Source organism: Littorina saxatilis, linkage group LG13, assembly GCF_037325665.1.
Source record: "Littorina saxatilis isolate snail1 linkage group LG13, US_GU_Lsax_2.0, whole genome shotgun sequence".
Lineage (NCBI taxonomy): Eukaryota > Metazoa > Mollusca > Gastropoda > Littorinimorpha > Littorinidae > Littorina > Littorina saxatilis.
Window position 1 is genome coordinate 18,019,824 of NC_090257.1, and position 17,114 is coordinate 18,036,937.

General features: G+C 47.0%; 2 protein-coding genes across 2 annotated transcripts in view; one reads left to right on the plus strand and one right to left on the minus strand.

Moving 5' to 3' along the window:
• The first annotated feature begins 442 nt into the window (after window positions 1-442).
• LOC138983764 (aldo-keto reductase family 1 member A1-like) lies at window positions 443-2,559 on the plus strand. Its single transcript, XM_070357088.1, has 2 exons — window positions 443-654; window positions 1,449-2,559. Exons 1-2 carry the CDS (start codon window positions 582-584, stop codon window positions 2,321-2,323), a joined length of 948 nt encoding a protein of 315 aa, XP_070213189.1. The 5' UTR covers window positions 443-581; the 3' UTR covers window positions 2,324-2,559.
• A 2,240-nt stretch (window positions 2,560-4,799) lies between these two features.
• Window positions 4,800-17,114, minus strand: part of LOC138983765 (leucine-rich repeat protein lrrA-like) — a 14,848-nt gene continuing 2,533 nt past the window's right edge. The window contains exons 2-7 of the mRNA XM_070357089.1: window positions 12,570-12,803; window positions 11,657-12,058; window positions 10,966-11,169; window positions 9,674-9,936; window positions 8,248-9,271; window positions 4,800-7,297 (exon numbers count right to left, since the gene is read on the minus strand). Coding sequence (XP_070213190.1) covers window positions 6,914-7,297; window positions 8,248-9,271; window positions 9,674-9,936; window positions 10,966-11,169; window positions 11,657-12,058; window positions 12,570-12,698 — 2,406 coding nt within the window. The 5' untranslated portion in view covers window positions 12,699-12,803 and the 3' untranslated portion in view covers window positions 4,800-6,913. The remainder of the gene's footprint in view (window positions 7,298-8,247; window positions 9,272-9,673; window positions 9,937-10,965; window positions 11,170-11,656; window positions 12,059-12,569; window positions 12,804-17,114) is intronic.

A 17,114-nucleotide genomic window follows, 5' to 3' on the forward strand; every position in this document is an offset into this window, starting at 1 on the left:
ACCACGGTGGAGGAGACTGGAACATCTGTGATAGGAATCTCTTCAGCTGTGTGTGTGTGTGTGTGTGTTTATTTATTTTATTTTTTTTATTGGGCGTGGGGATAAAAATTTAAGTTTTATTATCAACCAACAGCCACAACTAAAATCCTACGTATTTGTTGTGTTCGTGACTTGTAACCTTGAAAAAGTGTACTGTATCGTGACAATCTGAGAGAATTGGGTCTTTGGGACAGCAAGAACCCTCCCTTGTATTACTTCAGGGGAGAGAACTTTGATCTGAGTGCGACAATCGCAAATTTGTTCGCAACACCTAATTTTAAGGTTCAGTTAATGCTAAGTTGCTTGGTTGCCACTTCTTTGGAAACTCTTTCTGTTATTAAATAACTATGTTTTGAAACAGATCGCTCATTCCATCCACAAACAAGAAAACACTTGTTGACGACTATCGTTGTGCGGTAAACGGGAACACTTCCGGAGCAGCCGGCTTCTGTTGACAGGGACCATAACAGGGGGGAAAACGAAATGCCAAACTAATGTAATCCTGTCTACAGCCAGCCCCTGGGGCTGACTGTGTGTCCACCATGGCAATATACCTTTCACTTAACACCGGCTTCAAGATTCCTACCCTGGGGTTTGGTACCTACATGCTAAAAGGTAACTGACTAATTCTCTCTCTCTTTCTCTCTCTCAAACTCAGTCTCATACTGATACTCATAGTCTCACGGATTTATTGATTACTCGCACACTCGCATTAAATCTACAAACGCACTTTAACACTGAACCGAAGTATACTTCTGTATAAATACAACCCTAACCCTATAAATAAGTGGTAATTTTGAACTTTAGCGTGTAAAATTCATAGCTCAGAATCCAGTGACATTCTTGACTTATTTTTGATACAAGTCCATGTAATATATAGCATCAACGGCTAAGTCAGTAAGTGTCGGTGTAGGGGACACTACATAGGCCTAGGTCTGCTCAGTTTAGGAATTTATAAAAATAATTAACAAATAGAAAGTAATTGATTATTGTAAATCACTAAATGATGCTGAAAAAAACCCTGGATGGTATAAAGACTATCATCTAATATACTGTGATCATGCTAAACCCTGTACATTAAAACAAAAAATTACCATTTTCTTTCACTAAAAAAACTCATACCACTGTCATACTCATAGTGTCAATCATTCCATTCGTTGATTCAAACTCAAAGAATCAAACATTTTATGTGTTCAAACTTAGGCATTTAACTTGGCTATCTGGCACACTTTTGATATCAAATATTTCTTTAACAGGGGTCATGTCACCGCTGCTCAAATGAGGGTACCTCCAAATTTAACATTGTCAGTATCAAAATGCAATGACTGCAATATAAACAGAGTTGATTCCCTTATTAACATGTATTATAGGTTCGCCAAGTTCACATTTTTTCTGACTCTCTTTTTCAGGTGATGTACTGAAGAGCGCCCTTGACTACGCTTTGTTCTTGGGATACCGTCACATCGACACGGCACTCAGCTACGAAAACGAGGCAGCCATCGGGGAGGTGATCCGCGACCGCGTTCACGCCGGCAAACTGTGCAGAAGAGACCTGTTTGTCACCAGTAAAGTGCCACCAGCTTACCTAGCATACCATGCGGCAGTGGACAGCGCCAAGATGTCACTGGACAATCTACACCTGAGGTACCTGGACATGCTGCTCATCCACCAACCCTGGGGGCTGGTCAACCGGGGGGACGGCACTCTGCGGCCGCTGGACGACAAGGGTCAACGCGAGCTGGCCATCTACAACCTCAACCAGACATGGCAAGCCCTGGAGTTCCTCGTCAGCCAGGGATTGGTCAACAGCATTGGCCTTTCCAACTTCACCACCAGACAGATCGATCGTATCTGGAAGTACGCGGCCATCAAACCCTCCAACGTGCAGCTAGAGTGTCACAGCTACCTGCAGCAGGAACAGTTAGAGGCTTACTGCTCTGCAAAAAAAATCATCATCAGCGCCTATTCACCGGTGGGGTCGCCGGGAAAACCCGATCGCAAGAAGGACGAGCCGGTGTTGCTGGAGGACCCGGTGGTGTGTGACATCGCTGAGGAGCTCGGAAAGTCACCGGCGCAGGTATTGTTGAACTTTCTGCTGCAGAGAAACATGGTGGTCATTCCCAAGAGCAGCAACGCCCACCACATAGACGAGAACTTTCATGTCCATGACTGGTCACTCACCACTGACCACAAGCTGGCCATGAAGGAACTGGACCGTAGTTATCGCTTCTTTAGGTTTGAGTGGGCCACCTGCCACCCAGAATTTTCAGATGAACATTTTTGACGCAGGCAGTCTTTAGACTGATTTTTTTTGTTTTACTGTCAAGGCAATAGATTTCGTGTACATCACTAAGCATTGTTTACATTGTTACCACCGAAATGTGTCTTCCACTGCCTCCATACCTTGCATGCAGTTTTAATACTTTTGTGTTGTGCATTTTATATGATCAACTTTTATACTGACTTCCTTTTACAAGTCCACATGATGAAAAGGTAAATAAAAATAGCAAAGAACCAAAAGCTGGGTGTGTTCATGCAATCGTTTCAGTTTGCATAATACCATTAATGACATTTACACTTCCAAACATTCTTGAACAAGATTGGTAGCCATTTCATCTTCAGTGTAACACTTACAGTTAAACATAGTCTCTTGCCCTTGTAAGTCACTAGTAAGCCATCCAGGCTTTGACACGGGATATTGCCAAGATAAAAAAAAAATCAATGTTTCCGATCCCCCGACTGGCCCTATTTTTTCCTCCTGACCCTCAAACGTATTTTGACCCCCCTAAATGTACCTTAATTGATAATGAAAAAAACTCTATTTTGCAGACTAAGTTATGACTGTGAGGAAAGTTACTCTTCTCCAGCATCCAAGGTACACCGGTTCCATGATTTTCGGGCATGTAAACAGACCTGTGCACCTGTGTAAATAAAAAAGAAACGTCAATAAAATTTTAAAATATTTTTTTTAGGTAACTAACTGTCCGACCTACCGAACCAAAGTTATTGGGCGTTGTCATCGGAAACAAACATTTATTTTTTTGCCGCAACACACAAGACAAATCTACAACATATGCGTAGCTGTTTTCTGTGCTGGCTGGGAATTGCTGGAAATGTTAATAATTTTTCCTTCGTACCTTACATCCGGGTTAAGGAAAACTGATTCTTTGTAAAAAAAAATGTGTGTTATATAAGATTTGGCAAATCTTGCTTCTTTTTGAAGATTTCGTATTCTCAGGTCTGAAGTAGTCATGTTCTGTAACCATCAGTGACTTAGCTGATCCACAGTTATGAAAGAGCCAAGATAATTCAGCCACTATCACCCCACCAATTATGTCATAGCAAAGCAAAGGTTGGGCAACAACAAAAAAAAGTGTGGTTAAGGTAACATAGCCCCCCAAAATAGGATAGGAAGGTAGGCAATCACTTTTTTTTTTTAAACTTTTTTTTTCTATTATAGCAGAGCAACCAAGCGTGTAGCACTCGCAACCGAAGAAGATGCCGCCATTTTTGTCATGGCAAGCGTTTGTTGGGCCTTTTTAGTAGAAGGAGTTATTTCCCTTGGATTGTCTGTCGTCTGCATGACGACCCGAGCGCTTTCGCTTTCATTGCGTTTTCTGCACTCGTTTTCTTGTTTTCATTTTTTTTTACAAATGTAATAAAAAGTTATAGGGTCGGCCCCTAAAAATAGGGTAGGTCGGGTTACCGTAACCACACCTTTTTTTTTTTTAGGCCTTACAGTGAAACCTTAAAATCCCTTTATTTAAGACTCCTTCCTTTCTAAGACCTTGCTTGTTCAGATCTTTTGTTGAAAAGCTGTGTAAATTTAACTCCATTTTAAGACTCTCTCCCCCCACCCTTTTTTAAGACCGAATTTTCTCATATATTTTGTAGGTCTTAAAAGGGGGTTTCCACTGCTAGTAGCATTTCAGTGTAGCTCACCATATGCCACCACAGCACTCTGGACATTGTGAAGCATGCATGAACGTGACTGTGTGTGTGTGTGTGTGTTTGAAATCACAAGCCATTTTGAAAACAGACCTTATCAGCGAAGAAAAACAGTTCCTTTTATTGGTTTTTTTTTTGGGGGGGTAGATGTGTGGGAACGGGATATGTGTGTGTGTCCAGATGACTGACTTGTGTTTGATCCAAGACATGAACCTGAGCCTTGACCAATGATCACATGACTGTTCTCACTTTTGGGTTCTTTCTTGCTCACCTGAGTAATCGCTGAGTCATAGTCATGAGCAATGGTGTTCGTCTGTATAGATGGATTGACCGGCTGGCCAGCCATTTATGTTTGAACAAAAACCTTAACGTTGAGGTTTTCTTCCATGTTTGAGAAGCTAGAGCTATACAGCTTTGAAACTGTACGCGCTTCTAGAGTTTGATAACCTCCAGTCCAGTTGATCCTCTCACACACACACACACTGACACACACACACACACACACACACATACACACACACACTGAAACACACACACACACACATACACATACACACACACACACACGCACATACACACACAAATTTACACACATTCCAGACTGAGCATGTAACATTTAATGAACAGTATCTAATATATAGTTTACAATTAAATGTGTAAAAAAAGAATGCTGATAAAATCATTATTGGCACTTTCTGTTATCACAATTCACTCAGCGAAGGGGGGGGGGGGGGGGGGGGGGTTGGTAAGGCAGGAGAACAATGCTAGCTCGGCATACGATAACACCAACAGAGAGATCTATCCAGACAGTGTTGTTTTTTTCTGAACGTGTACTGTGACCTTTATGTATGACGTCATCATTTTTCTTTTTTTACGCCACATTTTTGCCAGGATTTGTCCGTATGACCAAGCCTGTTCGACGCATACGAGTGACGTTACAATCGACACGTACACGTCTTGGCTACAAGTAGTGATTCTGGACCCCTAGACTGCTGACGGTGGAACTACACAATGGGACAAGGAAACAAACAGACTCAACATTAGACTGCAGTTAATTATGAATGTGTAAAACTAAAAGTGCAGGCTGATCACTGAGCGGCGTGACGTCATTCAACAGAGTCAGTCTGTTTGAACCTATCCGCTATGACGTCAGTGGTGCCTCCAAAATGAGACAGAACCCCATTTCCCATCATGCACCTTTTTGGTTTTTACTCTTCGCGGCAGTACCCACCAGAGAGAGCTCTTTCAGATTACAATTGTGTCACAAAATGCGTGACCTAAATCAAAGGGTGACGCCCCCCACCCCCCAAAAGAAAAACAACAACTTGACAAGAATCATTTGACAGACCGTACTGAGGCACGCAGCCACGTTAGCAAGAGAACCAAAGCTCGCACAGCAGTAGCATTAGACACAGCAAGCCGAGCGGCCATATTCGCAACGAATGCCGCAGACTGCATCCTACAGATCAAATCCAACATTTTCTTCGAAAAGAAAAACGTGCATTGTCACCAGAGACGTTAAGCCTGACTCGGTAGGGAAGATAGTTCCGTTGTGGTAATCAATTAAGTTACGCAACCGGGTCAGAGGCGGTTACGGCCTCCCAGCCGCGAAATCACTACCACAGGCCGTCAAACTAGGCGAGTTAAAGGTCTGCATGTAGAAAGCTTATTTGACAGCGATCCTCTCCTTTCCTTCGTTGAATTGCGCAACTTGGCCAGATGTGGGTTACGTTAAAGTTAACCACGAGTGATGTAAAGTCCGTATTAAGTGTCCTCCTGGCATCGACAGACTGAGTCGCGGCGGGTGTTGAGATGGTCAGTGCTGCCACGTCGCGCTCCGTTCTGGTCACACGCTGATTCCATCGATACAATCCATTACACAATTAATTTTATTTGTACAGGTTTGCAGTAGTACTCTGATTAGGTCAGTCAAGGGCTCAATTTCGCAACTCTCTCTCTCTCTCTCTCTCTCTCTCTCTCTCTCTCTCTCTCTCTCTCTCTCTCTCTCTCTCTCTCTCTCCTCGTTAAATAAAGAATTGTCATTGTAATTGTCTCTCTCTCTCTCTGTCTCTCCCCCCCCCTCTCCCTCTCACACACCACACACACGCACGCACACACGTGCACTACACATACACGGAGTGATTAAAAATGTGTTACAATTCAGTAGACGTAAAAAAAAGGAGGTTTTTGCCTCCTTGTGGCAGCCATACAATAACCGGATGTGTACAAAAGATCCGGGGTAGTAGAGGAGGTGAGACTGAACTTGAGGTGGCGAGACTGAAGAAGAAAGGAGGGGGGGGGGGGGGGGGAGGTGCAGTTTGGGTCTTCAGTTGGTTAAGAAACTGAAGCCCAGAAGACAGACCAAACAGCTAAGGCTTTGTAAGGCAGAAGGTAGAGTTCAAGTCTATAGACAGGACAGTTAAGGCCAGTAAAGCAGACAGGATACTTAAAGGTCTAAAAAGTAGACAAGACAGGTAAGGCATATTTAAAGCACACAGGACATCTGGAGGCGCAACAACACAAACGGACAGGATCAGCCTGAGAACAATATACAAGGGTCAGGTGAACACTAATGATACACGTGAAGTGAAGCAGTGCTGTCGGGTGGATGCAGTCACCCGACACTGCTCTGCCCACAACACCTCGCTTCGCCCTCTGTTCCACGGAACACGGTCACTTCGCTTCATTCACAGTAATGTCCATGTCACTGTCTAAGGTAGGCAGACGGAGAGGAAGGCAGAGAGACAGACATAGACAAAGAGACATTGAACACTGTCATTTCGCTTGACCAACAATTACAGACAGGACGCTTCTGAAAGACAGACAGGCAGAACAGACAGACCCCGGGCAGTACAGAAAGACAGAAACAGGGATAAGTAGGCAGGCAGTCAGACAGACACTACAGGACATGTAGACAGACAGAAGTTTAGCTGGCAGCGGGTGGGGCGGACTTGATGACGTTCCTGCGGCCCGCCTTGGGACTGCCCTTGCCCTTGCCCTTCCTCTTGGACTTGGGGCTGGGCTTGCTTTCCTCGGGCTTCTTGGGCCGGTCCTGCGGGGGTCGGTCCTTGACGGACGACTGATCGTGGTAGGCCAGCGTGGCGCGGGCCCTGAGGTTCTCCCAGGCCTTGGGGAATCCCACGGTCAGCTTGTTGTCGTTGACGTGCACCTCCTTGATGGCCGGCAGCTTGCAGATGCTCTCGGGCAGCCCGGTCAGCAGGTTGTCCGACACGTCGAAGATCTCCAGGTTGCGGAGTCGCTCCATCTCGCCTGGCAGGGACGTCAGGTCGTTGCTCTGAGCGCGCAGCACCTGAGGTTAAAACAAGATTTTATTCAAGGAAATCATAACACAGCAGTAATGACAATGAAAAGTAGCGACAGGAACTCAAGCAAGTTATGCAGCACCTTGGTTTAAACAGGATTTAATTCTCATAATACAGTAGTCATGAGAATGAAAAGTAGCGACACGAACTCAAGCAACAGCTTGTATTAAGTGACCACTATATATTTAACATTACACGGAAAGTATGACACAGCAGCTAGTAGACTGGAACCCCCCGTTTAAGACCTAAAAAACGGAGAAATTCAGGTCTTGAAAATGAGGGAGTCTAAAACTGGAGGTAAGAATATAGACTATGAAAAGAAAGTCTTGGAAAACAGGGTCTTAAAATGGGGGTAATCTTAAAACGTCTTAAAATGGGGGTAATCTTAAAACGTCTTAAAATGGGGGGGTTTGACTTTAATGGGTTAGGATACGTTAGTCATGAAAGGAAGGGACACGAACTCAAGCAAATGCTTATACACTATGTGACCTAGATATAGTTAACATTAGACGGATTGTATGACGTAGCAGCTAATATTCTGTAGAAAACAGTCAAGATGAAAACATGGTGGAAAATAGATGTAAATAAAGAGAAAAGCAAAAACTACACACACAAACAGACCAAACTTGTTTAACACACCCTCGACTTCTAAGTGCTGTAGGCAGCAGCATCAAAAACTTGACAAAAGGTTACTCCCACCTATTAGCACCCATACTAACACCCCCTGAGAGAGAGAGAGAGAGAGAGAGAGAGAGAGAGAGAGAGAGAGAGAGAGAGAGAGAGAGAGAGAGAGAGAGAGAGAGAGAGAGAGAAAGAGAGAGAGGGAGAGAGAGAGAGAGAGGGGGGGGGGAAGAGAGAGAGGGGGGGGGGGAAGAGGGAGAAAAGAGGGAGAGAGAGACCAAAGGGAAGCAAGCAGACATCAAGGGGAGAGCATCACCTTGAGGCGGTAGAGGTATGGGAAGTGGATGGGCATGATGTCGATATGGTTGTGCGAGACGTCCAGTTCATACAGCGAGGCCAGCACGTCGATCCGGTCCTGGGGGAACACCACCAGCTCGTTGTGAGACAGGTCAAGCCGCTGGAGCTTGACCAGCTGGCCGAAGTCGTCCGGCAGGAGGCGCAGCGAATTGTGGGACAGGTCCAGCTCCTCCAGGGAGTTGAGCTTGAGGATGGCGGGGAGGAACTCGCTCAGCCCGTTCTCCACCAGCACGAGACGCCGCAACATCTGTAGCGAGTACAGTCCCGCGGGGAGAGTGTCCAGCTCGTTGTGACACACCACCAGGGCCTCCAGGGCGCGCAGCTTGCAGATGTTGTCGGTGAGCGACTTGATAGAGTTGTGCGACAGGTCGAGGTGCTTCAGCAGCCTCAGGTTGAAGACGGAGGGCGGAATCTCATCCAGACCCAGGTGGCACAGGTCCAGGTGGGTCAGGTTCCTCAGGTGGTCCTTGTCGCCCATGACGACCAGGGTGGATCGGTGGTCAGTGTGGTTGACCATCAGGGGGTTGTCGGACAGCGTCAAGTGGGTCAGCGTCTTGGGCAGGTGCAGTTCCGTCAGCCCGTTGGTGGCCACGTCCAGTGACGTCAGCTGGAACATGAACTCGATGGACTTGGGCATGGCGGCGATCTCGTTGTGCCCGACGTGGAACTTCTCCAGGTTCCGCAGCTTGCGCAGGTCGGGCGGTAGTGACGTCAGGCGGTTGTTGGACAGGTCCAGTGACGTCAACAGCTGTTCCTGGCCCAGCACCTCGGGCAGTGACGTCAGCTTGTTGCGCGCGGCGGCCAGCGCCTTGAGGCACGTCAGCTTGCCCACAGACTCGGGCAGCTCGCGCACCCCGTTCCCCGACACGTCGAGCGTGACGAGCGCCTTCATGTGGTACACGTCGTCAGGGATCACCTCCACCCCGTTGTCCGCCAGGTACAGGTGCTCCAGCTTGCCCAGGTGGGTGGCGAACTTCATCGACCTGTGGGACACGTAGCAAAGACTGTGTCATTGTGTGTCAGTCTTTGACTGGCGCCGTAGTTTTGTTTTATACTTTTACAAACATCACCTCGTTCTTACCTATTCACTTTGAACTCGATCTGGTTGCGTCTCAGGACGTCATGCTACGTCTCGCAACGTCTTGTTACGTCTTTGTCCGTCTTGTTACGTCTCGCTACGTCTTGCTACGTCATATTACATCTTGCTACGTCTGGCTCTATCTCGCTACGTCTTACTTGATCTTGTTGCCGGACACGTCAATGACGGTGATGGCTGCGAGCTGCGCAGTGCCTTGCGGCATGAACTCGATCTGGTTGCGCCTCACTACGTCTTGTTACGTCACGCTACGTCTTGTTACGTCACGCTACGTCATGCTACGTCTTACTTGATCTTGTTGCCGGACACGTCAATGACGGTGATGGCTGCGAGCTGCGCAGTGCCTTGCGGCATGAACTCGATCTGGTTGCACGCCACCTCCAGTACACGCAGCAGTCTCAGCTTGTGGATGTCGTCCGGCAGTGACACGATATCGTTGTGCGACAGCTTGAGTGTGTCTAGCGCCGGCCCCAGGCAGCAGATCTCGTCAGGTATGGCCTTCAGCGAGTTGTGCGACAGGTCCAGGTAGTGCAGGTACTTCACCATGCCGATCTGTCACAACACAGGTAATAACGCAGGTAACACATAATTATTAGGTCAGGTATGGCCTTCAGCGAGTTGTGCGACAGGTCCAGGTAGTGCAGGTACTTCACCATGCCGATCTGTCACAACACAGGTAATAACGCAGGTAACACATAATTATTAGGTCAGGTATGGCCTTCAGCGAGTTGTGTGACAGGTCCAGGTAGTGCAGGTACTTCACCATGCCGATCTGTCACAACACAGGTAATAACACAGGTAACACATATTAGGTCAGGTAAGGCCTTCAGCGAGTTGTGTGACAGGTCCAGGTAGTGCAGGTACTTCACCATGCCGATCTGACACAATGCAGGTTTACATGTCTCACACATTGATACTGGCTGAGAGTTATGGGAGAGATGGTACGAATGTCTAGCTGCATGACTGTCAGATCTTGAGTGGTTGTGTCGGCTTGAATACCACGAGTTGGTAGTTAAAGGCACACTCCTTCCGGTTGACTATCTCAGATATGCCAAGGCTTGTGTACCCCTCCACTTGGACACATACCCACAATCAACAGCCAGACCGATTTCTTTGCGGAGATGGGGATCCAAATTATTTACGCGAGAAGGACTTTATGCCTTTAACTAGCTTATTTCAATATCAGCTTCCTTAATAGTAACTCATTTACAGATGTAAGTAAGGTCAATATAAAACATGTCTTTTGTGTTGATTTTACCTATGCTGTCTATAGAGTAGGCCCTATTTACCTGTGCTGTCTAAAGTGTATTAACCTGTGCAGGTAGCTCATCCAGCGAGTTGTACCTGAAGTCGAGGTGCGTGAGACGAGACAGCCTGTGAATTTACCTGTGATGACTATAGTGTGTTTTACCTTGGATATCTATGGTGTGTTTACCTGTGCAAGTAGCTCGTCCCGCGAGTTGTGACTGAGGTCGGCGTGGGTGAGACGAGACAGGCGGTTAATGGTGTACTTACCTGTGAATTTACCTGTGATATCTATAGTGTTTTTACCGGTGCTTTTTAGGCTTACAGTGTACTTACTTGTGCAGGTAGCTCATCCAGCGAGTTGTGGCTAAGGTCTAGGTGGGTGAGACGTGACAGCCTGTCGATGGTGTCGGGGACGAAGGCGATGGCGTTGTGCTGCAGCTCGAGGCGTTTGATGTTGGCTTTCTTGGTGGGGGCGGCCGGCATTGCGGTCAGCCGGTTGTTGCTGAGGTTGATGTGGGCCGGCGTCTCGTACGCTCCCTGCACGTGCAACACATACTTTAAACTGTGTGACATTATCATCCCATTTTTCCGGCTAATGTACACCAAATATGAAGTACTTGGTTAAACACAAGTAAGAGTTATTAGCATTTTAGTGTGTGGCATTGTTTGTGGGTCGCCCTGTACAACACACATAGCGCTACACACCTTGCACGTGTAACACAGACAGCGCTACACACCTTGCACGTGTAACACAGACAGCGCTACACACCTTGCACGTGTAACACAGACAGCGCTACACACCTTGCACGTGCAAAACAAAGAATGACACATAGACAGTTGAGAGCAGTGACACACCTTGCACACCCTATAAGAAATGACAGGAGAGAGAGAGAGAGAGAGAGAGAGAGAGAGAGAGAGAGAGAGAGAGAGAGAGAGAGAGAGAGAGAGAGAGAGAGAGAGAGAGAGAGAAACAGAGACAGACAGACACACACACAGACACACACACAGACAAAGTCCCACGGACCTTTTTGAAGCTCCTGACCAGGTTGCCCGACAGGTCGATGTAGGCGAGGGAGGGGGACTTGCCGACGTTTTTGGGCAGGGCGCGGATCCTGTTGTTGGACGCCAGCAGGGTGGTGAGCGACGTACACTTGTGGATGGCGGGGGGCAGCTTCTTGACGTTGTTGTTGGTGATGTTCAGCCGCACCAGTTTTTTCAGGCGCGATACCGAGGCCGGGAATGATGTCATGGCGTTGTTCTTGACGTCCACATCCACGAGGTTCTCGAGGTTGGCTAGGGCTTTGGGCAGGCGCTTTAGGCGGTTGTTCTCAGCGTTGAACCGGACGACCAGCGCGCTCAGCTCCTCGTTGTCGTAGATCTCGATGGGGAGAGACTTCATGTTGGCCGTGCTGAAATTCAGGAACACCTGAAACACAGTCACACGGTTAACACCTGAGACACTGAGATACACACTGAACACCTGCATCACACACGCTAGACAGGGGACTGGTCAAGCACAACATGGAGTTAATATACACCAAATATGAAGTAATTAGGTCAACAGAAGTCATTATTATTGTTTGAGGTTGCAACTCTTGGGGGTGGCGTTGTAACACACTGAACACCTGACACAGGCACTTTCTATGACCCAAAGACCAGCTGCAGTCAGCTGAGCGTCGATAATTCACAATTCAACGCTCTGGAAAAAACACATCATAAATTGATCGGGACTAAGAACTTGAGTCAGCTATTGACAATGACAATGATACTAATTCATAGTGTAGTGTTTTGCTGAAGTCTTGATTTGTAGAGAGAGAGAGAAAGAGGAGAGAGAGAGAGAGAGAGAGAGAGAGAGAGAGAGAGAGAGAGAGAGAGAGAGAGAGAGAGGGAGAGAGAGGGAGAGAGAGAGAGAGAGAGGCGTTGCGTTATGTTCGTACCTTTTTGCCGTCAGGCAGGCGCTTGATGAACTTTTTACGGAGTGGTTCTGGCAGCGAGATGATCCGACTGCCCGGGCCTGTGGCTGGGGGAGGCTTTTCATCCTTCTTCTTGCCCCGCCTCGCGCTCATCTTGTCGGTCTGTCGGTCTGTGTATCCCCTTCTCTCTATTGCCGTCTGTTCGTCCTTCTGGCTGTCAGATTGTGTTGCAAGACCCGCGATGAGACGACACTTCCACTGCAGCATAGCAAGAGAATAGTATATCAGGATTGCGTGTTGGACATCATCATTGTCGTGTCCATTTTTGATCTATCTAGGGCACGTGATATAAGCGTTCGCTGGAGTTCGTGTCCCTATTGTTTTTACATTTAGTCAAGTTTTGACTAAATGTTTTAACATAGAGGGGGAATCGAGACGAGGGTCGTGGTGTATGTGTGTGTGTGTGTGTGTGTGTGTGTGTGTGTGTGTGTGTGTGTATGTGTGTGTGTGTGTGTCTGTCTGGACCGATCTTTATGAAATTTGACATGAGAGTTCCTGGGAATGATATCCCCGGCAATTTTTTTCATTTTTTCGATAAATACCTTTGATGACGTCATATCCGGCTTTTTTTTTATAAAAGTTGAAGCGGCACTGTCACACCCTCATTTTTCAATCAAATTGATTGAAATTTTGGCAAAGCAGTCTTCGACGAAGGCCGGACTTTGGTATTGCATTTCAGCTTGGTGGCTTAAAAACTAATGAATGAGTTTGGTCATTAAAAATCGGAAACTTGTAATTAAAATTATAGTTTTATTAAACGATCCAAAAACAATTTCATCTTATTCTTCGTCATTTTCTGATTCCAAAAACATATACATATGTTATATTTGGATTACAAACAAGCTCTGAAAAGTAAAAATATGAAAATTATGATTAAAATTAATTTTCCGAAATCGATTTAAAAACAATTTCATCTTATTCCTTGTCGGTCCCTCCTTCCAAAAACATATAGATATGATATGATATGTTTGGATTAAAAACAAATTCAGTAAGCTAAAAAGAATAGACATACAGAAAAGCGTGTTATCCTGCTCAGCGCGACCACTACCGCACTATTCTGCATGGCTTGTCGATTTCACTGCCTTTGCCACGAGCGGTGGACTGACGAAACTACGAGTATGTGGTCTTGGTGAAAAAAGCAGTGCGTTCAGTTTCATTCTGTGAGTTCGACAGCTTTGGATTTTGGTAGTTTGGCTTGTTGATTGGTCTGTTGGTTAGTTTGTTGTTGGGGTGTGTAATATGATGGTTGTTGGTTCACTCAGACACACAGTGTATCTGCTTCTATTGTGATAACTGATTCATATGTTCTGTATTTATGATGACCAGCTCTTTTTCCTGAGTATGGCTAGACCGGAGGTCAGGTTGGAGGGAGAAAGGCGAGAGGTGGGGGGGGGGTTATGCAGTGGAATTGTAAGGCCATCCACACACTTAACACTGACGCATTTTGTGTCAAAGGGCCCGTTACGTGTTAGTGTTTTGCAAGTTAATCTACAGATTCCCTTCAACTCTAAGCAAAATGTTTAGCGTGTTGTGGCGACTAAACACTGCGTGGTGTTTGCAGTGACCGCTGACCAGCTTTCAAGGACTAACACAGGCTGGACACAGCCACTGGTCAATGCTTACATCACTCGGTCAGCTCTATACAATGCTCTCTTGTCAGCGCTTGACTAACGGGTTTCTGCTTGCTGGACATGAATAACAGATGGAAAAAATACAAAGAAAAATACAGTGTAAGCCCCGTTGAGCTGAAGAGACAATTATTGATTTCATAACCGCGGGGAGTCATGAATATCAATCCCCTCCCGGTGTGCGTTACACAGTCAGTGTTTGCCATTGTGTGGCTAGACCCTAGCTTGTGACGACTGTGACTAGACCTATAGCTTGTGACGACTGTGGCTAGACCTATAGTTTGTGACGACTGTGACTAGACCTATGGCTTGTGACGACTGTGACTAGACGTATAGCTTGTGACGACTGTGGATAGACCTATAGCTTGTGACGACTGTGTCTAGTCGTATTGCTTGTGATGACTGTGGCTAGACCTATAGCTTGTGACGACTGTGACTAGACCTATAGCTTGTGACGACTGTGGATAGACCTATAGCTTGTGACGACTGTGACTAGACCTATAGCTTGTGACGACTGTGACTAGACCTATAGCTTGTGACGACTGTGACTAGTCCTAAAGCTTGTGACGTCTTTGACTAGACCTATAGCTTTTGACGACTGTGACTAGACCTATAGCTTTTGACGACTGTGACTAGACCTATTGCTTGTGACGACTGTGACTAGACCTATAGCTTGTGACGACTGTGACTAGACCTATAGCTTGTGACGACTGTGACTAGACCTTTACCTTGTGACGACTGTGACTAGACCTATAGCTTGTGACGACTGTGACTAGACCTTTACCTTGTGACGACTGTGACTAGACCTATAGCTTGTGACGACTGTGACTAGACATATAGCTTGGGACGACTGTGACTAGACATATAGCTTGTGACGACTGTGGCTAGACCTATGGCTTGTGACGACTGTGGCTAGACATATAGCTTGTGACGACTGTGGCTAGACCTATGGCTTGTGACGACTGTGGCTAGACCAGTATAGCTTGTGACGACTGTGACTAGACCCTAGCTAGTGACGACTGTGGCTAGACCTGGTGCTACATGCACAACTCAGTGCCTTGTATCGCGATGTGTGCACGCTGTAACGGATACCTGTGGTTACGCGGTGTCTGAGACGGGCACAACCTGATCTGCTCTTGTTTCAGCCACGCTGGATGCCAAAGGGCAAACCATGACGTCATCCGTGACTGTCCTATCTTGCCCTATCTGGCCGGGACTTCTGGGCACCACCGTTATTATGTTTCATTTATAACCTCACTAATCTGGGGATCGCCTTCGATGCTCCTCTCCAACGAAAACAGTAGATGGGAAGGTGATGCAGAGTAGTCAACATTATTGCTGAACATGATGGGGTGATACGCCACACACAATTGCTAATGCAGCATACCCGTAAGCAGATTGAGAAAGTCTTTCTGTGCCTGCGGCCTGACCAAACTTGATGAGAGTCAAGTGTGTCCTGTCAAAAGCCAACACTGCGGTTACGAGTAACACACTATCGTCCTCCTCCATTCCCTCCTTCTTTCTCTCTCTCTCTCTCTCTCTCTCTCTCTCTCTCTCTCTCTCTCTCTCTCTCTCTCTCCCCCCCCCTCCGGCTGAACCTTCTTCATTTGTAGGCCCTACTGTGTTGGATCTAAACGAAACTAGTTCTCAGCATGGAGACTGTATTGAACTTAAAGAGGAAACTTCTTCTTCTTCTTCTGCGTTCGTGGGCTGAAACTCCCACGTACACTCGTGTTTTTTGCACGAGTGGAATTTTACATGTATGACTGTTTTTTACCCCGCCATTTAGGCAGTCATACGCCGTTTTCGGAGGAAGCATGCTGGGTATTTTCGTGTTTCTATAACCCACCGAACTCTGACATGGATTACAGGATCTTTTTCGTGCTCACTTGGTCTTGTGCTTGCGTGTACACACGGGGGTGTTCGGACTCCGAGCAGAGTCTGCACACAAAGTTGACTCTGAGAAATAAATCTCTCGCCGAACGTGGGGACGAACTCACGCTGACAGCGGCCAACTGGATACAAATCCAGCGCTCAACCGACTGAGCTACATCCCCGCCCAAAGAGGAAACAAACTCGCATGGGTCCCGGATAGCCAAATAGGTTGGAGGCCGGGACGATAAAACCAATAAAAGCATGGGCTGATATTTAGTCGGTCAAACAACTCCTGCTCAAGATGCTAATTCAGAAGCCAGTTTTATTCATGCGTTGTCCCGAGCGCACGTGATTCTTTCTGTAAGCTTACACCCGGAACAAAACACCAAAGGGGGATGGGGGTGGAGGAAGGAGGAGGGGGGGGGGGGTCTTGGTTGGATAGGTAACGGCACGCGTCAAATACATTACTCAGGTATTGATTGGTCTTTGTCCTATCTCCCGATCTACCCAGGACTGCATGATGGACGGTAGTTTGTCATTGTCGCGCCATGAGTCTCTTATCCCGGGACGACATGATCACTGCCCTCGGCGACCTGGCCGTCCTGTTTTGTGTGTGAAGAAGACGTCCCTTGGTTCTCTCTCTCTCTCTCTCTCTCTCTCTCTCTCTCTCTCTCTCTCTCTCTCTCTCTCTCTCTCTCTCTCTCTCTCTCTCTCTCTCTCTCTGTCTATCTCTCTCTTTTTTTCTCTCTCTCTCCCCCTCTCTCTCTCTGTCCGTCTCTCTCGCTCTCTCTCTGAGTGTGTGTGTGTGTGCCGGTGTGTGTGTGTGTGTGTGTGTGTGTGCGTGCGTGCGTGCGTGCGTGCCAGCGTGCGTGCGTGCGTGCCAGCGTACGTGTATGTGTGTGTGTGTGCCTGCGTGTGTGTGCCTGCGTCAGTGTGTGTGCGTGTGTGTGTGTGTGTGTGTGTGTGTGTGTTTACAAAGCTCAGCAAAACGCGCGGGGTCTCCATT

Excerpts from the sequence above, each read along its gene's own strand:
- LOC138983764 (XM_070357088.1), top strand. The coding sequence starts at position 582 with ATGGCAATATACCTTTCACTTAACACCGGCTTCAAGATTCCTACCCTG. Across the intron at positions 655-1,448 it reads TGGTACCTACATGCTAAAAG|GTGATGTACTGAAGAGCGCC; the intron begins GTAACTGACTAA and ends TCTCTTTTTCAG.